This window comes from Aplysia californica, unplaced genomic scaffold, assembly GCF_000002075.1.
Source record: "Aplysia californica isolate F4 #8 unplaced genomic scaffold, AplCal3.0 scaffold00227, whole genome shotgun sequence".
Lineage (NCBI taxonomy): Eukaryota > Metazoa > Mollusca > Gastropoda > Aplysiida > Aplysiidae > Aplysia > Aplysia californica.
The window spans coordinates 456062-482130 of record NW_004797497.1 but is presented as its reverse complement, the minus strand read 5'-3'; the positions used below and the strand labels follow the sequence as shown (position 1 = coordinate 482130).

Below are 26069 nucleotides of genomic sequence, written 5' to 3'. Positions count from 1 at the left end.
GTAGATTACATAAATGGAAATCCTTTCCATGAAAAAACAGGAAGAAAGTGAAAGCGTAGAATGCAATGTAAAAAAATCCATGTTGTTGGCACAAATTGTACAAAAAGTTCACAGAAAATTATAGTGCATACATTACAAAACAAGGTATAAGCAATTTCCGCTAGATGTCTCTTTTGATATTGAAGATAACGGGGTTTGTAAAAGAAAACATGTAACATTCTTTCTAATGAGACAAAAATATATTGCCTTTCGGTGGGGGTTTTGTTGTTAGACAACGACATGTCACAGAGGAGGGGTATATTATATGACAGGAGGATGCATAAAATTGCAAATCCTTCCCTCTGAGACTTCATGTAAAGAACTCAGAAGAGTAGTATAAGAAAAGAAAGCAAAAGTAATATTGACAAATTATAGACACATTTTGATTTTTGTATTTTTAAAAGTTAAATCACTTTGCAAAGACAACTGGAAATGAAATAGGCCTACCTATCAAAACATAGCACATTCTCCTAAAAAAAAAATACTGTAGTCTGTCATTAGAAAGTCAATTCAAATTAAATCCAAATGCACAAGAAATGTATTAAATAAAGACAAAAAGAACAAATTTTTTAGCAATTATAAAAAAAAGCACATCCCATTGCAGACTACAGGGACTACAGAAATTTTAAGAGAGAAAAACACCCATTAGCTTAGTAGTAATCTCGCCATGGTTCAGTGACATTGTAAAATGAAAAAAAAACAGGAAGAGAAGATAATATACAAATTGCACTTGAGTCAAAAAATCCAATGTACCTACTATTAGTTCTACAAGAATCATAAGACGAAAAAATATGCTCTTAAGAAACCAGCAATCAAATTTCTTTTCCTGGAAGGATACAAATAGAGATCAATTTGACATCTGGTATTGGGTTAAAACGAGCCGTAACCTCACAACTTCACAAATCGGATTACACACTGTATGATCATGTAGGTATCTATAAGCTATACGTAAGGCATTCAGATCACCGTACCGAACAGAGATATAAGTAGAAACTTATACGATACTAACAATTTTCCAGAACGATGTACATGCATTTTAAATAAATGACATAAAATGAATAACAAACTGAACTGTTCAAGGGGAGGACATTATGGAGGGATGGGGACGGGGTTTTGATGTGATCAGATCGTTGCACCATCTTCCACAACACTATCTAAAGGAGCTCTGGAACACTCTGTTGAAGCAAACAAGCACCATGCCATCTTTCAAGAGCACACTTTAAATCGCTAAAAGCAAACACCGTTAAATTCAAAGCTCTTGAAATGCCTCAAAATGATTTTTTTTTTAAAGAAAATCATTTTACCTTCTGATATGGCTCAATACATTTTGATACAGACTTTTACAATTTTTTGGCATCGTTAAATACAACACATTTTTCAAAACCCCAGTTGTGACTGTTTGGAAACTTTCTCCTCAAAAGTGCACTTCATGATGAAAGAATGTTGCATTGGAATGGGTGCCAAGGAAAACGACAAGAGTGATCCAAAAACTGCTACCATTCTACCAAGCCGAATTGAAGCACCATAAGGGGGAAAAAAATGACATTTTGAAATATAAAAAGTTCATTTTGATTTGTTTCACAACAACCATGTATTGTTATTAACCAAAATTGTACGGGGCAAATGACGAAAACACATGATGAATAGGATAATTTCAACAGATTTTTCTATTCAACAGCCATATTGAAGAATCGAGATATGAAAAACAAATCACTAAAAATCACTACGAGTTGATTTTACGTTCACAAAATTGCAAGAAAAACATTGCAAATTCCTACTCAAAGATTGAGAAAACAATTGTAAAAAAAAAAAAAAACTCAGGTAAAACACCCTGTACCTATGCTACAAAGGTGTAGATTCTGAAGTTTTTCCGTGGAATAGATTCCAGTAGTCAGGAGGATCAATATTTTGGCCGCAGGGGTAGACAAGCTTTTCTTGTCCTGATATAGTGATTGGATTCTCCTAGGGGAAAAACATGAAATGAGAAAATTAATCCACAAAATCATTTTTTAATTAAGAAAGATTGGCAAGAATAATAGAAAAAAACACACAAAAATCTAAAAGTAAGAAAAAGGAAAGAAAGAAATAAGAAACTTGGAACATCAAACTCATACGACAAAAAACAGACTGTCATAAACCTTAACCAAATTCATTATAAACCAAACATGATCTTTTAAACTAAAGACACAACTTTCACTTCTTGTCATTCAAATCTTTTAACAAATGCTGTTGAGCGGTTGAAATCCCACAGAATTGCATTCTACTTTGAGACAACACAGCAAACTATATTTTGCCAGGAGCAGATGAATATAATAGTAAAAAAAAAATTAATGAAGTAAACGGCGCTGACTACAACAGAGCTCTTTCAGAATCTCTCCATCCCTCAATCCCTCCCCCCCCCAAAAAAAAATGCTGTAAAAAACTCAAGCTAAAGAATGGACAATTTTGGTCAGAAAAATCAACAGCTGAACAAAAAATCTGTCCAATCATTCCTCCAATCAATTCTAAGCAGAACTAATGCTTGCTGAGTGAATATTCTTACATTCTTACACACTATGACCTGACTAAAGAGACCACCTGTTATATCTTTTTCCCTCTACTCCAAATGTAAACAACGTCATACATTGCACAGGAGCTGAAAGCCAAGAACAAGCTAGTAAAAACAGGAGTAAAAATAAACTGAATTAGTCTGGAATATAAAACTGACAGTTTTTTTTTCCTTTGTTGTTATTTTTTAATGATAAGAAATATTATTGGTAACTAAATCCCAAGAATTGCCACTTGGAGAAAAAAAAAAATATAGAAAGAAAACAAAGCAGGAATTACTGAATTGGTTCTGAGCAGTTACAGAGTGCACATCTTTTGTTTGAATTCCAAGTATGACATTTTTAAACTTGGGTTGTTCGAGGAGTTATCACCACTTTCAACCCAGTTAGCCTGGTCATGTCAGAGGTAAATGTGAACTAAGAGGTCCAGCATCTCAAATAAATGTACTGCACCAAACCAAGTGATACAATCAATACCGGGTTAGGAAATACTTAGGACCTAACAATGGCATTCTTCAATCACATGTGAAACACGAGTCTCTGAAAGTCCTACCTTGTGAAACTTGACTAGGTCAGCAAGAGAGTTATGCACAGTTTGGTCCGCACCGAAGAACTGGTATCCGAGATCTGACGCGTCTATAAGGAAGTGCTTGTAACGACTGGCTTCTTTGTAGGATAACGTGTAGCCCCAGACCCGCTCACTCACTCGTATAAGGTAGGACCCATCTTTCTTGGACTCCAAAAGTTTCTCACACTCTGATCGATTGATAATGCCTTGAATAGAATGAAAAAAGACATAAATGATTTAAGATATATGAAAGAACAGAAGAGCTAAGAGACCAAAATTGAGATCTCAAGTATAAGACCTAGACTAATAAAATTAATGAAAAAATGCAAATCAATCAGATTCAATAGAGAGAAATGAAAAGAACGGACAGATACAATTTGAAATCACAAGAACAAATGCTAGTGAGGTTTCATTTCTTTCTAGAACTTTGAATGATTCGGAGCTGATGAAAAACAAAAGTTTAGAAATCATTTCTTCATTCAAACCTGTCTAATTTTAGCCACAATACAAAGGAAACCATGAACAAATTGCCAAAATGATACAGTACTTGCTGTCCTGTGAAAAAAATACACAATGTGTTTCTTACATAAAAACAGGTAGAATAGGAACTCATGTGATTGTCCTTTAGTCCTCCACCAAAATACCAAAAACCTCTTCATCTGTCACTCTGTAATTTTTCAGTTCCTCGCAAACAGCAACAGCGTGTTCAGGAAATGGTGGCAAGCGGAACACCTTTATATATTTTGAGACTTTTCACCTTAGTGACAAAAATGAGGAGATATTCAAGTACCATACCACATTCTAATCAAAATTCCTCCACTTGAAAAATAATGGTATTTTCCTTTCCCTTTTTTTTCTAATTAAAAGTAAATAACAAGTTACTAATCCTGACCATGAAACCATTCCGCTACTTTGCCAGTCGCAGGGTCCAGGCCAGTTCCTTTATCCTTTTCCTCCTTCTGAAACCAACTGATGATCATATCCTGCCCCTTTGGTCTCAGGGGTCGGGGCTTTTTGTTGGTTATTCCAGGGGCAGACGTGACTATCAAATGCTTCCTAAAAGGGGGAAAAAAAAAAGAAAGATTCTTTAATTCAGGAAGGGAATCTATTCAGTGAAGAAAGGTTGCTTTATAGCAAGGGAGGAAATATGATCTACCAGTGGAACTCTCAATTTTCAAATGAGCAAAATTGTATATTATAATACAAGGGGAATACCAACAATGGAATGACTTACATCACAGGATCGAGCTCTAAAGCATGTAAATTGTACACAGCTTCTTTCAAAGTACTAGACTCTTCACAGCAGGGGTCCTACTCATAAGAAAAAAGTTTTCAAGGATTTTTCCTAGTTTCCGCCTCGGTTATTTAAACTATTTTTCAAGGTGAATTTTATGGGAGAAGGGGTGGGGGAGTTAATGTCAGAGAGGATGAAGAAATGAAAAGAAATGTGCTAGCTGAACTAGAATAAACTGACCAATCAGTGACATGATCATAAAAAGGCCTAAAACATGAAAAAAATTCAAGTGATTGTTATTTTTAATCACCCAGTTTAAAGTACCCACTTTTTCAAGAGCCTTTCCTTTATTTTCATCCATCTTCATGAAGCTTTTTCAAAGACACAAGCTGAAATTGAAATTCCTCACTTTTTCTCCTTCTCCTGGTTGTGTGGGAACCCTGTGAAGTTTTTTTTTTATTCCCTCCAACATTCAGTGTACTTACTTAGGAGGTAAAGGTGGCTTGTTCCCCGGGCTAGCTGGCGCACCAGAAAAGGCTTGTGCAGCTTGCATCATGGTGAAGGAACGGCGTAAGGACTCCTTGTATTCCACTCTAGCTTTGCGGGCAAGCTCACGAATTTGCTTGTCCGCCTCCTTCGCTTTCTTCTCTGTGAAAAAAACCCATGAGGAATCAGTTAAGAAAAGCATTGTATCTGAAGAGCTTTATCAATATCACTATAGGATCCACAATTTTAATAAATAAAAACAAAATTGTTATCCGCTGTCTTGCTACACCCTATTTGAGATGAAATCTCACGCTGTGAGTAGTCTACACAGCAAGGAGCCATTCTGTGGGCACTATGAATGTCAGACAATGAGGATTTTTGTCCCATTTTTAGTGAATTTATTATTGATCAAGAAAAAATACTTTCAAACAGGCTCGTAGCCTTCATAGTACTGGCTGAACGTTTTAGGGACATTCATTCCAAGCGTACGATGCAGTAGACCAGAAATGGTTAAAGTACAGGGTGATCAAAAAAAAAGAACTGTACAACTTTTTTTGTTAATATTTTCCTTCACACTTAAGTTTTGTGTGTCAAATTAGTACACAACATTTAGAAGTCAAAAGGAATTTGTCTGATATTCATTTTAGAAAAATCCACAGAATAGAGCATAAAAAAACAACCCATTTTCAGCGATGTTCCCATTTTTGTAGCATGATGCACAAATTAGCATTAGGTCTACCACTAAAAATCCCAACAATTACGCCAAGTTTAACAGGCCAACAGAGGTTTGCAAACAGTTTTTCTCAACTTTCCGTTGCCTGATGAGATCACGGTTTAGATTAGTAAAGAGCAGAGAGCTTTTTGTATAGAACATTTCCTCACCACCAACTCATTTCGTAAGTTTCACACAAGGTACGGAAATAATGCTCATGTGCTCTTAAGGCCTTTTCGATGTCAAGGGTTGAAATGGTTCATCCGTCAGGACCTATAGAGAATCAGAACTAAAAATTTCCAAACAAAACGACCACTTCAGGTCAAACACACACAGTTCGCACCCCTTTAAACGTCACCAGGGTGCAGAATTCACTGGATGAGCCCCATGAGACATCTCACGTCTGTCCGTAGACGATGTCCGCACCAATGACTTTCCTTCATCTCAACGGTCTGCATTCTCAAAGCAGATCTTCATCTATGACTGTACCATTTTCCCATTCTCGAAGCTATCAGTGTGTTCATGATTCCCCAATTGTCTTGAAAAGCGTGAACATTTCTTCCATGACATTTGGTTCCTTGGCAAAGCAAATGTTCACCTTTCAGGTTATATCAACTCCACAAATGGTGTCTATTTGGGCAACCTCGACCCCCCTCCCTTACTGTCTCTAGAAACAGCTCCATAGTGTAAGGTCTGCAGTGTGTGTGGCTTTGAGTACTCATGGTTGAGTGTCGAGTCCAAAGGAGGACATATAGACCATTGGTTCTCAGAATTCCAGAATTTTAGAAATATTTTTAGTTCTGCAGGAAAAAAGAAATATTGTTACAGGGGTGGAAAGATTAGATTTTTAAAACAGACGGAAAGGAAAAAACCTAATCATTCCATGACTTTCCTTACAAGAACTTTTGAATTGGTCCATTTCGCATTTATAGGAGGATTTTATAAACACCATTTCCTTTTCCAAAAATAGGTTTCTTCTTCACAAATTTTATGTCAAACAAATTCCTTTTGAATGAATTGTATCTGTTCCAAATTACAAGTCTAGAACTAATTTTGTGCGAGATATTAGGGGTAAAAAATGTACAGTTTCTTGGATCACCCTGTATTGCAAAATAAGCAAGAAAATAATGGGATACTTTGCAATAAAAGAGAAATTGCATGTTAATGTAAAGTGGTCTTAAACTTTTGGCCCCGACTGTATATTTGTTTACAGCGACAGGAGAGAGTCTAAGATAGATATTGTATCAATGGCCATTGTATAAGTTTAACACCCCTTTCAACACATTGACGTTATTCGAGAGGGGGGAACCTCCGATTTCAAAGTCCATCTCCGATAGAGCCGAACCAAATAGATGGAGAGCCTCAGAAACTTCCCATAACAACCAAAGTTCAGAACGTCATGCTGGGCATTTGAACCAGGGCCAGCATGTTCATAGTTCAGAATGATAACAAATGAGCTAATGGTGTGCCCCCAGAGAAGGGAGTAAGTTCTTTGGGTAATCGTTCTCATAAAAAAGAAAAAAGATGGCAATGAATCAAATCTTCAAAGGGAGAAGCAGTGACAACGAAAAGCATCACATATTCAAGGTAAACACATTCTCCCTGTAAGTCCATACCTTGCTCTAACCATGTCGACTCAGCTTCCTGAGATCCTTCCTCTGCCAGTTTGACCAGGGTCTGGTGTTTTCTTTGTAGAGTGGAGAAAATCTCACTGCTCCTCTTTTCCCGCATGCTCTCCGCAAACTCCCGTGATCTTCTCTTGGCCCGTTTTTCTTGCTCCTACAGGTATGGGAGTGGGGGAGGACAAAAAGCATCATGTTTTGGTTTGGTCTGAGTCTGACAAGCACATCAACATGAGACGATCATTTCATACAGGTGAAAGACAAGATAACATAGAAATGCAGAAAAGTATGACATACAAGTGGCGCTCTTCAACTAACTGTACTTTGGTACATAATGAGTAGCGCATTGGCAATTCAGAAAAGGATATATTTAAAACAGAGCAGAAAAAGAAGACTATACTACTCAGTTAATGTAGATTTCCAGACTCTTTAACAATGTGGAGTATGAATGTAGGTGACCAAGACATATGGCACAGGAAAAGATGATGGCAACATCCACAAGCAGTCATTAGAAAGGTTATTTCTGGAGAGGTGATATCGAAAATCAACTTGCCAAAGTCACTGCTAATACATTAGCCTTTTGAGTTTAAGTAAGAGTTTTACTGCACTTGAAAGACAATTAGGTCAAATAAGAGCCGACGATTAGAGGTGGTACAAGAAACAAACACAAAAAAAGGAGCGATAAGGATGATAGATGTCTGATAGGAAAGAAGGAGCAAACCACATCAGAGCACAGACCAACGACCTACGCAGCCTGTACGTGTAAACATTTTGGCTACTTTGAGGTGGGAGAAAATCACGAAGTATGGCTCTTTGTAAGGAGTTATTAAATTAAATGATCAGGTTTGGAAAAAGAAGTTATTTAAAGGAAATAAACAAAATATATTGGCCAAATCCTTTAAATGATTGAATTGCAATGTCCTTTGAGAGAGAATATTGAGTTGAACATCACAAGCAGTATTAGTCCTAATATCCAACAAAATTAATGTCTAATTAAACATGATACAACTGCAAAGTCAGACATAGTAAAAGTTTGTTTACACATTTCTTTAAGATCGAAGTGGATAAATATAGGGGAAAAAAATATATGCAGACAGAAACACAGCACACGGAATGCATGGTCAGCAAGAATACCGAAAAACTCATGCAGCTGTAACGCTTCAAAAAACATATCATTTAATCATCTGAGACGAGTCACATTTACTTCCATACAAAAGAAGCAAAGGATAAATTTTTAGGGCTCAACAAAAAAAAAAGAAATATTTCAGTCTATCAAATTGGCAAAGTATATTACATTACACATATTTAGCAGCACATTGGTAACAAAACAGAAGTAGTTGGGTGAAACGGTGAAATGGTACAGGTTTAACGTCGCTATCAATATTATTAGGTTATTTAAGAGGCTGGATCTCCGAAAGGACAGAGCTAATGGGAATTTTGTGTTTGGTGCCTTTCCCAAGGACACAATGTCGGACCGAGCAGAAGCTCAAACCCACGAACCCAGAACCTAAAGATTATGGGCCGGGTAGCCTAACCACTAGGCTACCTATGCCACTGAAGTTGAGAGGGAATATAAATGGCAAATTACACACTTTTCAGTACCAGAATGCACCTAGCCATACCCTCTTTTTTCATTAATTTAAAATAATTTAAACCAATTTTATTACATAACTAGATGGGATTGGCTTTTGTTTTCGTGGACTACAGGAAACATTTTCTTCCAAAACATGAGAAGTAAAGTCTACTAAAAATTACTGGTAGAGAACTTAACAGGCCTAAAGATACGCAAGTAACTAGCTTAGACAGCAACTTTAAGGCCATTTTTTTGCAATACTATGCGAGGCATCAAGGTGAAATCAGGCACTTGTCAAAATAATGAAATCAAGGATATGGGCATCTCTCTGGCTGTTCTGTAATTTTTACTGAATTTTAGTTTTTAGGCTCAACACTTTTTTATTACCTATTAAAAAAACATTACTTTCAGGATTTACTGGAAAAACATTGATTAAAGGCACATAAAAATGTAAATTTATAGTTTCCAAGGACTCTCGGGCTTTGGAAGTCATCAAACTTTGGCAGCCATTTTGTCGCTAATTGTACCTCAGAAATCAAGCACCCGCCATTTCAACTAATCACAAATATTTCGACTTACATTCACGATAGAAGAGTATTTTTTCATGGAAAGCAAGACAAATGAACGAGCTCTCAGATGAAACCAAAAACTCTATATGCCCAAAAAAACTGAAGAGTGCCTAATTTCACTGCGTCGTAACACATATTGTTCTCGAGGACATCATAACGTAAAAGCCTTATAAAAATGTGCTCTAGATGTATTGTCCACGATTGTCCAGTGTGTGCATGCACTTTGTATTGAGCACTTTCCTAGAAGAAATGCACTATATAAATGCAATCTATTATCTATTATCAGTATTACTATGTTAGAGGACATGCCCTATTCAAACCCTTTTCAGTACGTGAGGCAGAAGATATTTTCAAAGCCCTGAATAGGGTTTATAAAACTTAACTTGGTTTTAAATGATAGACTGCATCATCAGCAAATACATCTATGTGATCCATATAATAAAAATGGTAGATAACAAAAGAGTATGAAAATGAACCAACTGAAGGAGAATGAATGAATGAGACAGTAGTTTTAAAGTGCTACAGTGCTTTGACAAAACTCCACTAACCAACAAATCTGTCTAGTTTCCATCCATAGGTAATTGGAGGTACACAAACTAGCAGAAAAATATACTTCCATAAATCTATGAAAGTTGGGGGGAAGGGGGGGAGGAATTGCTATACAGCATCCTGATGTGTCATTCAGCAAGTACAAAATAATAAGGTTTATGAATAGTGCACATGGAAATCCCAACCCGAAACCATTTCAACAACACTACAGGAGATAAGAAGACTGTTCGTGCCAGCAAACAACTTTCAGATCATTTTTACCAGTGCCAGAAATTTAGAAACAATTAAATACAATCTGATCATACAGTTTGTGATTGAAGCCCACAGTTCAAAATTTAAAAAACCTCTGACATTCCTCTGCAGAGAGATTTTTTACACATCATTGCATAAGAAACAGGTGATATAAAGAAAGAACAAAAGATTGAAAGAAAGAAAGAAAGAAAGGAAAAAGGCCAAAAGTTATTCAGACATCAACGTCAAAGGCGATAATAATACAAAATACACAGGGCATGTAAAATTCATGATGACTGATCCATCCTACCAATCCTTGTGCATTCAATATCTTTAAAAGGCAGCAAATGAAGATCAGCATAGTGTCAACACTGAGAGGTTAACTTTGAAACTGGAGTTTTGTCAACAAAAATTCTAGTTATCGTCTTTCCCCTCTATTTTATGTATATATACGGTAAAAATCTAGGAGCAAATCTTCTGCAACCACAAGTTCCATTTTTTAACCCTTTCTCCACTTAACCCGTGATGAACTTCAATAATAACAAATCTGTTGACCATCCAAAAACTTTCACCAGAATTCTTAATGAAAGTATGAAAATCATCAAGGGTGAATTTATTTCAAGACAGAAAAGTAAAAAAAAAAAAAAGAAAAACATTCAAATGCTTCAAATGCACAAAGGATAACAGCACTGAAATCAACCAATCAGAGAATGTTTGGAGTACCAAAAAGGGGACATCGGCTGCCAAAAATTAGGTCAACACTGAAAAATCATACTGCATCTTCTTAAGCAAGCAAGACAGAATGCTAAAAGAACTAAAATGCAGGAGAATGTTTTCTGATGCAACTTGAAACTGTAAGAGAAAAAACAAACTAATGGACAGGCACCCAAAAGGGGAACCAAACAGTACAGTAGATGCAGCTAAAAACATCAACATTGTTTTTTTCATTGTCAAAAAGAGGAGGCTAAAACACAAACAGGGTCCTTTTCTTTTTTGCAGCATATTCTTTATGCATGCATACTAACCAATACTTCAGATGGAATTGTTATAATTGGTGAAGGGCAAGGGTCCTCCATCATTTTGTGAGAAGGGTTTTTTTTCTGCTGAAAGGACATCCAGAGCACAACTACATAAGAGTCGGGTGAGAGGTAAAAAAATATGTCCACACAATAATGGTCATTAGCTTAGAGAAAAGAAAACAAGAAAGAAAATAAAGACAATGTTATTAATTCTGTCTCACTACATTTGTCATACTTCGGCATTTTCAAAAACAAACTGTATTAGATTAAAACAACCTATGTACTAACATTTTTCAAAAGGACATACAGGACTGCCAGATGCAGAAAAGCAACATCTTAACTTAGAGCTAGGTTGAAAGTTTCACTGCTATGGGCACCCATCAAGTAACTATTGGCACTAACCAGTCTCTTTTTTTTATATAGGAGAAAAAAATAGAAATAGAATGGACCGAATGGACACCCCCTGCCTAACTGACTTTGATAAGGCCAATGTCTTCGGAATTCATGAGAACACCACCAATAAACTCACTCCTCCCCTGTCGTTTTGCTCAAGATCTCAGGACTTACAAAGTTCTATATTTATTGCCAGACTGTTATGATTGATTGCAAGAGGTTCTTTCATCCCATCAAAACAATTTAAACAACTTAGCAAGCAAGTTGCTTCCACTTGCCTGTCAAGGTCAACTGATGGCTCAGAGAGATACAGAGCCCCGCAGAAAGACACAGCAATTGTACTCATATATTTAGCCTGCAATTGTGAAGAACCTTAACAGTATCTAGTCCAAAGCTGGGCTAGTTTCCCTTGCCTGAGCACAAAGTTTCTCTACAACCAGCACAACCTGACAAGTGACCTTATATTTCAGCTGTGTAACTCAGAAACTGTTAGAAAAGTGTACTTAGTTTACAAGAGAAATGAATAAACTATATATTCATGCCAAGTATGAACAATTATTTTGTGCATTATTTGTCAAAGCTTTTCCATCTTCCTCTCTGTATTTTTCTGGTTGAAAACACACAAATATTCCTCCTAAAGAGAGATTTATTGATTTTCTGCATCTGGGATGGGGTATTTTTTTTTTTAATATTTTTTTTTTAGTAGAGGGTTTTACGGCGCTCGCAATGGCATAAGGTCATATATGAGTGCTAAGGGGTGGGTGTCAACAGAGAAGTCTTTACAGGGAATCAGACTTAGACTGCTCACCTCTCTAGCTTCAACAGCACAAGGTCTGCTTCGACTATCAAGGCACCCATAAATAGCAGGTCACAAGAGAGTGACAAACATATAAAAGAAGTAGAGGAAAATGACAATAGTAAGGATCAGGAAAGAAAAAACAGCAGTTCCCTGTTGTAGATCAGGCACAGTTAAGAGCGTGACATGAGTCAGCCCATTTACAATTCTACTCTGCTTGAACAAGAAATGTCCCCCCTTTGGGAATGAATTAGAGACACTACAGTCAGTGGCACTGCTCCGGGGGTAATGGGGTATTCTAAGCTGAGGAGTAATAGACATCTCATATTACAATGCCTCTACCTTGGACCTATAATTTTTCTTTTAAGACAAATAAATTGGAAATATCTCTATAAATGTGTATAAGATATGACTATAAAACAAACACAATACTCACTTCTATTTCCGCAAGCCTTTTCTTTTCTTCTTCCTCCATTCTCTTCTTCTCAATTTCCATTCTCTCGACTGCCAACCTGGCTTCTTTGATGGACTGATACAGAGCTGCCTCCTCCTGCTCACGTCTGAAACGAAGATTTGAAATTCAGAACAAATCCTTAAAATAACTGATTTATTTCATCAGGATTCAGATCAGGATAGCCGTAAAACATAAAAAGAAGTTGAAAGAGTAAACACTAGCTGAGTTAAAGTACCCATCAACTGTTGAATCTCCTGGTGTATATTCAGGAAAGAGGAGATATGACACGACAATGATCAAAGCACTGAACCCTTAAAGAAGTCAGAAGCCCCTTGTAGGGAGGGGGGAGGAGGAGAGAGAGAGAGAGAAGGAGTGAGAGAGAGAGAGCGAGAGAGAGAGAGAGGGAGGGGGTTTAATTCAATTCTTGTACTTTGCCATTGATACACACAGGTGAACAAAGGCACATGTCATTTTCATTTGCACGATAAAACCACGAGACCAAAAAGTCACAGTCATTTAATCAAAGATCCATAGCTTCTGAGTACACAAAGCTTTGCTCTGGAAAGATAAATCCACTTAGTACAACACTTTGTACTAAACAAAGCGAATACGGTCCATATAACATCGTTTTTTTATTCTTTAGTTTCAGCAAACAAACCATATTGGATTGTTAAATCGGTAACTGGAAAATTGTAAAGGTCAAATTAATTTGGCCTTTTTTTTTCTTATCTCATTCACATCAACTAACAACGTAGTAAAAATCAGAGCCTTCAGAACCCCACAAGATAAAAATTATGTAAGTAACTGACTATGGCAAACAAACATATATTATTTAAATTACACACAAATAAATATGTGCATTTTCATGTCATTTTTGATAAGTCATGAAAATGTAGGAAATATGCAAATGAAAATGTGTATTTTCAAGCCACTTATAATAAATCGCTTATGAACCAACGGATACAGGATTCAAGAAAGATTCTGATTCTATGCAAATCCGATCAGGTTCTGGTCAGATATTCATAGAGTCTGATTTTTTACAAGAGAAATTAAAAAACTATATATTCGTTCCTTGTTGGACAGTTCCAATTTTATTTAAGTACTTGGCAAGTAAGGAAAAAGCATACCCATCCCTAAGACTGGAACATTTTCAGTTCTGACAAATTTTTCTATCCACAACAGAACAAAAAAAAATGCACAAAGGTCCCTTTAGTTTAGGATATTATGTATTAAAAATTTGGAACAGAATGACAGAATGTTGGACAGATATTATTTTCATCCACACTTCAATGTAGAAGTACTCACATTGCTAGTCCTGTTGAGAGTACAGTCAGGAAACAAGTAAAATACTCAATGTCGGTAATTAAGGAGACAAGGTCCACTATAGATAAAAAAAAGCCACTTACTTGATCTTGGCCTCACGTTCTTCATTATCTCGCTTCACTCTCAGCTTCTCTTCTTCCATTTTCCGATGAAGCTCTGTTTCCTCTTTCTCCCTGTATGATAATTTTTGTATAGCATGATGTTATGGTTCAAGTCAAATAAAACTCTCCTGACATAAACCTTCATTGCTGCACACATTGGAACAGAGAAACACTATGTAAGAAAGACAGACAAAAAGACGAGCAATATGACTGGCCCTGAATACAACTTATACATTAAGTTAATTAAATCCATTTTCATCTTATTAAAAAAAAATAATTGTAAGACCCATTAAAAAAATGATAAACCTTGCTCAAATCAAAGTGATAAGAAATACTGACGTATCAACTTAATGTAAATAAAAGCCACAAATATTTTTATTCAAAATGTAAACAAACATTGTGAGTATTCCATTTTTGTGGAATGCTTTTAAATCTATGGTGAAAAACAAGCACTCTTATTCATTTAAAAATACATTGGTCAAGGGGACACAATTGGCTGAACCCACTTACCTGAGTGCCACAGCTTCTGCTTCAGCCAACTTTTGAGCTGTTTTCTGTGCTTCTTCCTCGAGAATCTGTTCTATGGATTTATCATTAGGGTGCTCACCCATGATCCACACCCACTCGCAACCATCTCGCCCTTTCAGGAAATTTACTTGTTTCTTTCCTGGGGAGTTCAAATTTCAGTTTTTCATACGAGTCAGGGAAATATGCAGAAAAATACAACGGTAAAAATTCCGTGACAACACTTTCAATAAAAAGCCAAGAAAAAAAGAAGCAAGTTAGGATAATTTATAGGTCATGGCTATTCAACATAATCATGGCCATAATTTAGAGTGACAGAAAAACACTACCACTGCAAAGAATTTGAGGATATTAAAAAATGCATAGACAAAAACCTGCTGTTACCTTGGACAAATAACTAAGAGAATACATTTAAAATTATTGATTTATTGTTTTATAATGGCAATATTATTGTTTCATTGTTTTGTTATGATTATAATCTTAGATAGTAACAAAAGAGTATATAGATGAACGACAAAAAAAAAAGTCTAAAAAACACAAAGATGAATTTCTTTTAACAATAATCTTGTCCAAAACACCTGATGAAAACAAATGTGAGTTCAGTTTTTAAAATGCAGTTCACCTATCTACATATTACACACTCCTAATTTGTGATTTTATTATCACCTGATTTTGCGGGTTTCTTGTTTTTTTTCTTGTCCTCTTCCTCCATTTTAGCTTCAAACTGGTGCCATCTTTTCACCTGCTCCTGAAAAACCAAGACACAAACAGAATCACAATTACTTCAGGCATCATTTCAAATTTAGAGGACAGCCTACTACAGTTGGAAAACTTAAACCTCTACTGCAGAGTAGAGACAAATGTCTTACAAAATTTAGATTCACACATTTGTCCAATTCCATTTTGCACAAAAGACACCAGCAGCTGTGGTGTAATAGTTAATGCCTTCATCATTGAATCTAATTTAACCCCTTTCTAGGGAATCCATCTAATTGATTATCTCCAACAGGCAGCTGGGTCGCTGTATCCCACTCAGCTGGGATAAGCCCAGACTGACAAAAATAAAGCAATTCATCTGCTAAACCATCCAAATGGTGGTCAAAGGGGTAAAAACCCTTTACAATCAGTCAATGTGCATAAAAGGAACTCTAAACTATAGCTTACAACAACACCACTATACACAAACAATACTCAGAGCTGTCTATGTAACAACAAAGAAAAGCATAGAATCGTCGCACAGCTTTAGGGAAGTTGCACAGAAAACAAGACATACTATGAACAAACCCAGTTTAAAGAATCTTATGTTTAGTCTATTAAGCCAAAAATCAAGTTAAATGAATGCAAACTTTAGAACACCCACGAATTTTCAAAATTCACAAACAAAAATTAAAGGGGAAAAATTCTCCACAAAAACATCAATTTCACACACCAGCACCACCATTTACAAAATGGGAGTGCTTATTTAGGTCACATACAGCCAAAATAAGGTTTACCCTCCACCTAACCTTATTTAGGCCACATACACAAAAAATGGCCAGAATAAGTTTTACCCCCCCACCGAACCTTATTTAGGCCACATATGCTCAAACTACCTTTATCCCAAAACAGAGTTCGTTCCGCTTTCACTATGGTGAACCTTTCTCATTTAGTACAGTTTTGTTTCAAGTGTATAACTTATATAAATCATAACATAATTTAAAAAAACAACGCAGAAGACAGAATATTTTGCTAAATCCCAATGGTTTGAATGAAGGCCAGATTTGTTCCTTCATAGAGGAGCAAAAGCTAGGCTACCACTTTGGCACACTTTAAAGTCAAGTGAAAAAGTCAAATCTTTCTAACGGACTTTCGGGTCAAATTTGGTGTATAAAAAAGCGTTCACAACGAAGTAGTAGGCAGTTTAGTGAATATGTGTGTGGCAGGGTGAATTGGCCTCGATATGCCCCATACACTTTTGTGATCGCTGTGAAGCCTCATGTTTTGATGGGTCTAAACAACTCACAGTTTTGTGAATCGCACTGCCACATCCGACAGGCCTACAACTTTTTAAAAGGAAAAGAAAGATCTTCAAAATAGCAAGTCTTTGTGTGAAAATCGATTCCGTAGAACTGGAAATATTTGCTTCTGAAAACAAGGCAATTTCTACAACACGATACTGGCTGTAGACGTCTCTATATATAAATTATGAAACTTCAAAAAGTATTATATATTCCAGCATCTTTTGACACCCAAGTTGTATAGGTTGAAGTTTTCACAACATTAATAGGCCTTTCTGTAAAAATGCATAAGAAAGCCGAATCGCCGTATCCACAGGTCAACGACCGGACGACCCTGATCTCCTCTGCTCACTGCCATTATAACGTTGTGCTTCGGCATTGCATTATTCAACTGTTCTATTACTATCAATAGGTGCGATTACAGCATTTGTGATGTACTGACACTGACTGACTAAAGAGTTCCGTTTTGCTTTTATTTTACCAATTATTTGGCTTTTGAATAGTGCAGATGATAGCTAAATCTAGATTCCCTGTCTAAAATCAGTAGTAGTAGGCTAGAAGCAGCCAGAGAGCCTACATCTGCTAGATCTAACTTATTAGGCTATGCCTTTAGGCTTTGGAATTGAAATAAAACTTGAATTGCACAGTTCTAGTTTAATTTTAGATGCAACATCTGACTATATTTTTCAGAGTTAATAATAACAAATCTCATCATAGAAATCACTTTTACTTTTACTTTTATTAGATCCAACTTTTTTCTAAAATCTGGTTTGCACAAACTTAGTACTATAGTAGAGAACAGAGTTTATAAACCTCTGCTCAGTCTTTCCATATATAATAATTCTATGTCATTATTTTCTGAATATTTTAACTTTTGTGTTTACATTATCAAATTGTGCCATTTTCCTTGATACGAGCATTAGCAGAGTGGACTTTTTAGACAGCGAGTCCCTGGCTCAATATCTTTTTTTAATAGGTCTAATCAATGAAAATTGCTAATTGATAATAACTGAAAACAACACAGGTGTTATGAATAGTGAAGAAAAATGTGTTAAAAAATAAGATAATGAGGTAGACTATAATTTGTCCTAAAAATTCCAAGTGCGAGTGAAGATCAGATACGATGATTTTGTTATAAATTCTCTGGTCATCTTTCATGATTTATTAAATGTTCCTGTGGGCCTACTACTATGTCTCCGAAGAACATTTTGCTTGACTTTATAAGCTTTTTTTAATGTACTTGAAAGCATAAGATTAGTTTCATCTAAATGTATGCACAATATTTTGAAAGAAAAGGATAAGGAGCTGACCTATGGTCATTGTTGGTTTTTTAACGTACTCTGTTTTATGTTGAGAAAAGCGATAAAAACAAGTTTTAAATAAGAATGCCCATAAAATCAAGAAATTGCTACCTAGTTGGCTTACTCTTTAATAAGTATGAACAGTTAAGAAAAACAAAAAGAATGATGAAGGATTTGTCTAAAATCTACCATTAGCAGTAAATATATTGCCCATTTTGTCCGGTTACTTGCGGATGAAATCCCCCTGTACCTCTATGGGTACCAAAAATATTTCTGTGACTTTGTAAAGAGATGTGTTGTAGTTGTGTGCATTCTATGTATAATTCCCAACAAACTCCCCCCCCGCACACACATACACACACACACACACACACTACTCCTACCCTTTGTCCACTTTTTATTCAGAATCACTCTTTTATTTTGAAATCATCCCCCCTCACTACATAAAAGATCAGTAGAAGCTCGATCTTGCGAAACGTTAGTTCTAGAAATCTACTTAAAAAACAAACAATCAAACTGAGCACTGTATATTATATGTATATCATCTAATGTAGATATGTTACGACAAGCCTATCAGCATAACCATCCAATTAGAATCTGTCATCTCAAATCCTCAAAATACAAAGACATTCAGTGTGGCCACGTGGCATTGTTTCGCTAGATTCGGTCAAATACATGTATGCTGGGATAATTTACCCAACAAACAAAAACAAATTTATTTTTGTTATATCAAGAAAGGAAAACATTTTTTAAATGACGATAAAAACATAACTGGAATAATGTCGAACTGAGTTTGCCCAATATGTTTTTTCTCCCCCTTTTTTAAAAATCTTGCCTTACATGATGCTGTTACGTTACACCGCGAGGTCCACGTTTAAAGAAAATACACATTATTAATAAATTCAATGCGGGTAATATTTAGACATGTACCAACGACACAGGTCTTTAACTGCAGATCCGTAAATACAGAAAATGACCTTAAATTGATTCTAAATTCATTAACATGTCCTGCTGTGTTGGAAGATGGATGTGAAGAGTTGTTTTTTTTCCCCTACATCTGTGGCCCAAATAAGGCCAGCTGGGGGGATAGCTTATATATAGAGGCAATATGTGGCGTAAATATAAGATTAAGGAGGGGGGTTGAGCTTATTTAGGCCTTATATGTAACCTAAACCAGGTGAGGGAGGGGGGTTTAACTTATAAAAGCCATATGTGGCCTAAATAAGGTCACCCTTACTAAATAATGTCATTTCATTATTATAATTAAACCTGAAATTTTAATGCTGCATTGGCGAAAGTCCTCACAGGCATGTATATAAGGGAGTATTACAAAAAAACTACCATTCACAGTAAGGGCCCTATGCTTCCATCATTCATCATGTCAGCAAAATGAAAAAACCTGACAAACAGTCCACTAGATAAGAGGACCCTCACTGCAAGCTGGCACCAAGACCATGGTTAACACTAAATGTATTTAAATTACAATATTCTGAACAAAATATCTTGATACCTCTCTCATTTTGACAAACAGCATTTGCTTCTGGTCCTCCGACAACTCTGCCAAGAGTTCGGGGTCGATGTACATCTTCTCCAAGATCTGCTGCAACATTGTGAAATTTATATCTTTTGACCAGCCACACTCTGGGGAAACGCTGAACTATACTTCATTCACTGCAATTCTATCTAAAGTCACACTGCTCCAGTATCCTCCACCTTTAATGTTCACGACATGATGCAGAGGTCAACCAAAGTATGACAAGGTCTTTGGGCCTGAAGAAAAGAGAAAAAAAGATGCTTTGAGTGATTCTCACATTTCAGAAAAAAAAATCGGAGCATCAGTATCAATACAACAGAAGACCTGTACACAATCTTACCATCACATTTGTGAGAACTTAAATCAAAGCAATGGCGACACAGCCCGTAGAATAAACAAACACATGCCACATATGAATGTTATCAATTCTTAGCCCTATACTCAGACGCTGGCCACTGAAAATACTTTCCAGCTGTGTGACAGAGAATTCCCCTTTCCAAACATAAAACTAGACAAAATTATGATCAAGAGTACACTAGCTGAAGGACAAAACAGTAAGAGATGACTCACCAATCAATCAGTACCCAATAAAACATACTATGGTACAAAGGCAATCTGAAGTCTCTTCCCAGTTTTGTTTTCTTTCTTTTCCTCTTGACACATTTCCTTTGCCTATTTTAAAATTTAATTTTGTCTCAACGAGCCTTTAGTTCAAAATATCAGCAGTTGGGACATTGGGCCAGCTATAAATAATCACAGAACAGGTATGATTTCACATGACTGATGGAGGAAGATAGAGCAAGTAAATGATAAGAGCATTTGGTGTGAGGGCTGTGGTTGTTTGTTTAAATTTATTTTCCCACTTTTTAAAATGTTTGATGTCTCATCATTCTGATAAAGATTTACTGCCCTTCATATTAGTTCTGAATCACGTAACCATACCCAAAATATTATAGACACGGTCAGCATGTCTTGTGGCACTTTTTGAAAGTCAGAGAGTTCTTTTCTTTGGCAGACAGCTAAGGGAGGGGTGGGGAGGGGAGGGGGGAGAGGGAAGCAGGATCATAGAGTGTTGTACAAGGTGCTTGAATATCTTTTTTTAAAGCAACAATGTTTCTTCTCTTAAAATTGAAAACAACTGAGAAAACTGTTGCTTCACAAACAAACCTCTCGGACTGGTATATTTATGCCACTTGCTACCCAAAGTCATTACATGCATATTATACTCATTAATCTAAAAGGCCAGTAGGCCCTACAGATAAATCATTATATTCACCGCAAAGGACTAGTCGGTAAATAAGAGTTTTGGGTAAAGAAACAAACAAAAACACTTATTTAATTTCTAAAACAATTTAGATCTATAAACTGTTCTTCTGGTATCAGTGGAAAAGACAGAAGGTGGAACAGAAAAACCAGAGAAACAGGATAAAAGGAGAAAATACCCATGAAATGCAGTTGAAAGAGAGATGGGTGGGGGGGGTCTATTTTAACATTCAAAAATTATGACAAGAGAAAAGACTTTCTCTAATAATCAAGGATCATCCTGCAGGGACATAAAATGCAAGCAGCACAATCACAATTAGCACCCAACAGGAGGAAAACTGTCCGTTTCTCCTTTTTCATTATTTGGCAAAGCACCTGATTTCACCATGAAGCCACACATTTGTGATTTCTTGGTCTCTGATCAAAATTGAACATTTTTAGTTCCAGGTTGCTTCCTTTCGCTGTTACAAAATCTTCCTCTTTGTTGATCGTTTCATTTGTAAGTCACCACTGGGACCATAGCACTCCTGTTGATTGCTGCTAAAAGTGGCATTAGTGGCCTAGTGGTTAGGCTACCGGACTCGTAATCATGAAGTTGCGGGGTCGGGGGTCGAGCCGCGGGCCCGACGTTGTGTCCTTGGGAAAGACACTTTACAAAAATTTTCCTCACTTCACCCAGGTGGAAATGGGTACCGGGCCATAGACAGCAAAAAGACCTTCTCAGTGTGTTAGTGTTTTAGCGCCAATAAATGGCTGCTTGCACAGTATGCTTCCCAAGAAGTTGAGTTGGTTTCAGAATGCTCTCAGGTCTGCTGGGGTAATAGTATAGATTGTGAAGCACATAGAGCTTGCTGCTGAGTGGGGATTTGCACTACAAATGCTATAGAATCTATTTAAAAAATCTCCATCAAAACATCTATCTATCTCTTCTATTGGAATTCTTTCTGTTCTGAGGCAACAAACAACGGCGAGTGGTTTTTAACAGGAGACAGTGGACCTAGTGTTCAATTTGAGAATAAAACTTTGACAGCACCCAGAAAATATGAGAGAGGTTGGCTTCTGAACCAAATTTTGTTGTTTGATGGTGTGAAGATGGTATCTAGATGCTGGTTTCTGGAGGTGGCACTAACTTGCGACACCAGGAAAAGGCCAAAATAAAGACACACTTTGGCCTCGATTTTTAATAGTAATTTGTCCAGGTTCGCCAATATATATAGTCACAGTGACTCTTGGAAGGCATTATACGTGAGGCAACGTGGTGAAATCAAGCCCCATCAAAATAATGGAAAGTCAAGAAACTGACATACCTGCACCTTTGGGATTTTTAATCAACACATTTTTGGGGGGGCTCAAGAACACCTTTGATGCCCACTAAAGAACACATTCATGAGTGAATTTCATTGAAAAACATTGATTAAAGGCATAAAAGATGTAAATTTTCAGTTTCCACATTCTCAAGCTAAGGAAATTTATTATATTATAACTCAACTTGGTGGACATTTTCTCTGTAAAATTCTTTTTACCTCTGAAACCAGGCAACCCCCACTTGCTACAATCGCCTCTATCTTGACTTCTCTATAAAAGAAACATTTATATTTTTTTCATCAAAAGCAAGGCAAATGGAAAGGCTGTGAGATGATACCAATATAACTCCATATAGCCCAAAATTGACGAGAGCGCCTGATTCCATGGAGTTGTGACACATTCATAATGAAGCTACTCACCATCACTCAGAAAGTTTCGGTTACACTGAGGCTTAGACCCTGCCACACACAAAGTATCGAGAGCCTGAGGCATGACATGTCACATACAGAGTAGGTCAAGCAGCTTGGCATTAAATTAAATTCTATTTTGTTTCCAATTTGGCCCAGTATTTACTTGAAAGGCCGCGGCTATTCGGACACTAGTCCGAACAGCCTTCCATGGCTATTCGGACTCAAACTCCAATTCGCGCGCAATCACTAGGATAAGCAGACAAGCAATTCAACCTTGGCCTCCCTCGGTTTAGAGAGATTCTATGATCTGGCCAAGGAACTTTTACAACAAATGGACGCCAACCGTGGTGACCCAGCACGACTTTACTACTTTACAAAGAATAATAGTAGGGCCGGGCAGTGGGCAACGGTGAGGGAGGGAATATATATCTATATATGCAAAAAAAAAGGGATGAAGGTGGTGGGGCGGTCCTGGGGAAGTAAGATGGAGAGAGGAAAAGTAAGAGTGTGTGTGTGAGAGAGAGAGAGAGAGAGAGAGAGAGAGAGAGAGAGAGAGAGAGAGAGAGAGAGAGAGAGAGAAAGGGGGGGGGGCTGTCTTATAAAAGGAATGGATGATTAGGAATTTTATGTTTTGATCCCTTTGTAATTTTGCGAGACGCAGTGTAATAGCCTACCTGTAGTTCAAAGTCCGAATTAGCTGAATAACAAGTTCTGGAGACTATATTCGGAATCGAGTCTAGACCTCGCCGGAGACAAAAAAAGTACGGTACAACCGGTGATTGCGTTCGCGCACCGGAATTTGAGTCCGAATAGCTTCCAGCACTGTTCGGACTCAAGTCCGAATAGCCACTTCGTAATTGAAATCCATTGAAAATCGATCATTTTGTCTCGGCAGACGAAGGACCAGGCCAGAGACAGAACGTTTTCAAAAATCTGTGGGGTTCAAGAAGGCTTGCCCCCTGCATTTCTACATAAAATGACATGACATTCATGAGTACTTTTTTAAAGATTGTGTAATGAGTTTTTATCATTTTTATCAAAATTATAAAGGAAAAAACTATTAATAATTCACGTTTAACGTTTGTTGGTCCAATGTTGTTAACTTGAAAGAATCTAGATTTTAGATCTAGAATCTAGAGTCTAGTCTATAAATCGGTGCTTTTTCGGTAGTTCCCACCCCCCTTATTTGAGCCTGACCCACATCTAGATTCTAGATCTATACATTTTATTCGCGGTGAGCTAAGATATCAAACCTAACAACAGCAAAACATTAAATTGTGGTAAAATTCAGGGGGGCATGCCCCCCTGAAACCCCCCTTCCTATTTTTGTTAGGTCAGGGGGGCAAGCCCCCCTGAAACCCCCCTACTCTTGGGGCCAAAACCCGTGTATAACAATTGCGGGGTGGGAACTACCGAAAAAGCGCCGATAAATCTAGATCTAGATCAGATGTAGATCTAGATCTAGATCTAGATTCTATCTCTCAAGGCCACCTCTATTCTCACCCGGAGTGAGAATAGTGCAGGCGAGTCTTGTGGCTATTCTCACCCGGTGCGCGTTCACCAAATTTTGCGTTCACCCTAAACCACAGAATTCTACACTGTGATAACAGAAAAATTGTAGAATTCTGTGCCGTGAACAAACGTTCCATTACAACTGTAGCCTACTAAAAACGTACAATTGTGTCTGTGGGCAGTGGAGAGAGAGAGAGAGAAAGAGAGAGAGGAGTAGCGCGAGGATTTCCGGGCAAAACAAAATGGCGACCCGCGTAGTTCCGCTCGATTCGAAAAGTTAAATAGCCGTAGCATCTTTGTAGACAACCAAATTAATTTACTTTTGTGTTTTAACATCATTTTTTAACTTTGTTTTGGTCAATTTGATCGTCCACACCAATAGACAGTATTCAGAAAGAGACAGAGAGAGAGAGAAGAGGGGAGGAGTTGATCTTTCCGGGCGGGTGAGAATAGCCACTTTCATCTCTCAATCAGTCACAGCCAACTGATCTGATAGTTGATAATCTAGATATCTAGAATAGATCTAGATCTAGAATCTAGATCTAATATATATATATATATATATATTGATCTAGAGTTTGAGTTAGCGATAGGTTCCTGATTCCTATTCCTGGTAAAATTATGGCCACCTCTATTCTCACCCGGGGTGAGAATAGTGCAGGCGGGTCTTGTGGCTATTCTCATCCGGTGCGTGTGTCAACAAATTTTGCGTTCACCCTAAACCACAAAATTCTACACTGTGATATATAAGAGAAAAATTGTAGAATTCTGTGCTGTGAACAAACGTTCCATTACAACTGTACTTGTAGCCTACTAAAAGCGTACAATTTTGTCTGTGGGCAGTGGAGAGAGAGAGAATGAGAGAGAGAAAGAGAGAGAACAAAACAAAATGGCGACCCACGTAGTTCGGCTCGATTCGAAAAGTTAAATAGCCGTAGCATCTTTGTAGACAACCAAATTAATTTACTTTTGTGTTTTAACATCATTTTTTTTAACTTTGTTTTGGTCAATTTGATCGTCCACACCGATAGACAGTATTCAGAAAGAGACAGAGAGAGAGAGAAGAGGGGAGGAGTAGATCTTGTGAGAACTTCCTGGCGGGTGAGAATAGCCACTTTCTAAAATTATAATCAAGAACCAAACAGATTCTAGAGTCTAGATCTAGATCTAGACTCTATGCCGTTATCTTGAATCTGTAAAACTGATCTCCTGCAGCACACGCATCTGATGGGCCTAGATCTAGATAGCTATAGATCTGCATATATAAAAAAAAAAAGATATTATCAACCGTTAACTCCTGAATGAGGAAGTGGCAAGTGGAGAAAAACAAAGCGAGATCGTCAGATGGCGACGCATCATCACTCAGAAGCTTGTTCTGAACCACATTGGGCTCCAAATGGATTTCCTTAGCAAGAGCCCTTCTTTACAGAAAGATGTATTCATAAGAAACGATACCAATGCAATGAATATTTATGTATCCCATGGAATCAGTCCTGTGTACAACAAACACAAATGTAAAACTACAGGCTCAATATTATTACCTCGACAAAGTTCATTGCCATTGAAAAAGATAAAGAGGAAGTAATCAGTGCAGCGTCAAAGGTCATGGGTCAACTTTTTTTACCAAGGCAAATCTGCTTGGCCTAACACTCTTTGTGAGTTACTTCCCATCTCCTGGACTTGGTAACAAAAAGAAAAAGGAGCTTGAAAAACGGTTTTGGTTTTGTTCTTTTCTTTTTTTTTTAGGGGGGGGGTGTTTGTTTGGTTTTGGGTTGTTGGTTTTTTTTGGTGGCAGGGGATGTTTAGTTCTTTTCTGTTTATGTGTTCTCGTGTGTGTGTGGGTTTTTTTTTATTGTTTGGTTGGTTTGTTGGTTTTTGTTGTTGTTATAATATTAAATTATTATTATGTTGTTTGTTTTGTTTTATTTTTTTTTTCTAGATCTATATTCTAGACCTGCTTGTTCATTGTTTGTTTAGGGTTTTTTTATGGTTGGGGGGGGGGGATGG

General features: G+C 37.0%; 1 protein-coding gene across 5 annotated transcripts; it reads right to left on the bottom strand.

Annotated features, from left to right (window-relative positions):
- Nucleotides 1-425: 425 nt before the first annotated feature.
- Nucleotides 426-25668, bottom strand: LOC101849291 (SH2 domain-containing protein 4B). 5 transcript variants are annotated; one of them, XM_005099833.3, is made up of 12 exons: nt 25604-25668; nt 19549-19808; nt 15407-15488; nt 14726-14882; nt 14198-14287; nt 12774-12897; nt 11155-11232; nt 7202-7364; nt 4873-5035; nt 4046-4209; nt 3139-3359; nt 426-2001 (listed from the first exon to the last, which is right to left on the bottom strand). In XM_005099833.3, the coding sequence occupies exons 2-12, from the start codon at nt 19645-19647 to the stop codon at nt 1882-1884; spliced, it is 1461 nt and encodes a 486-aa protein (XP_005099890.1). In that variant the 5' UTR covers nt 19648-19808; nt 25604-25668; the 3' UTR covers nt 426-1881. The 5 variants fall into 5 exon arrangements, with proteins under 5 accessions (XP_005099890.1, XP_035826050.1, XP_035826049.1 ...); XM_035970157.1 differs by having other exon boundaries at nt 11155-11229; XM_035970156.1 differs by lacking the exon at nt 25604-25668 and adding an exon at nt 25518-25567.
- Between the last annotated feature and the right edge of the window lie 401 nt (nt 25669-26069).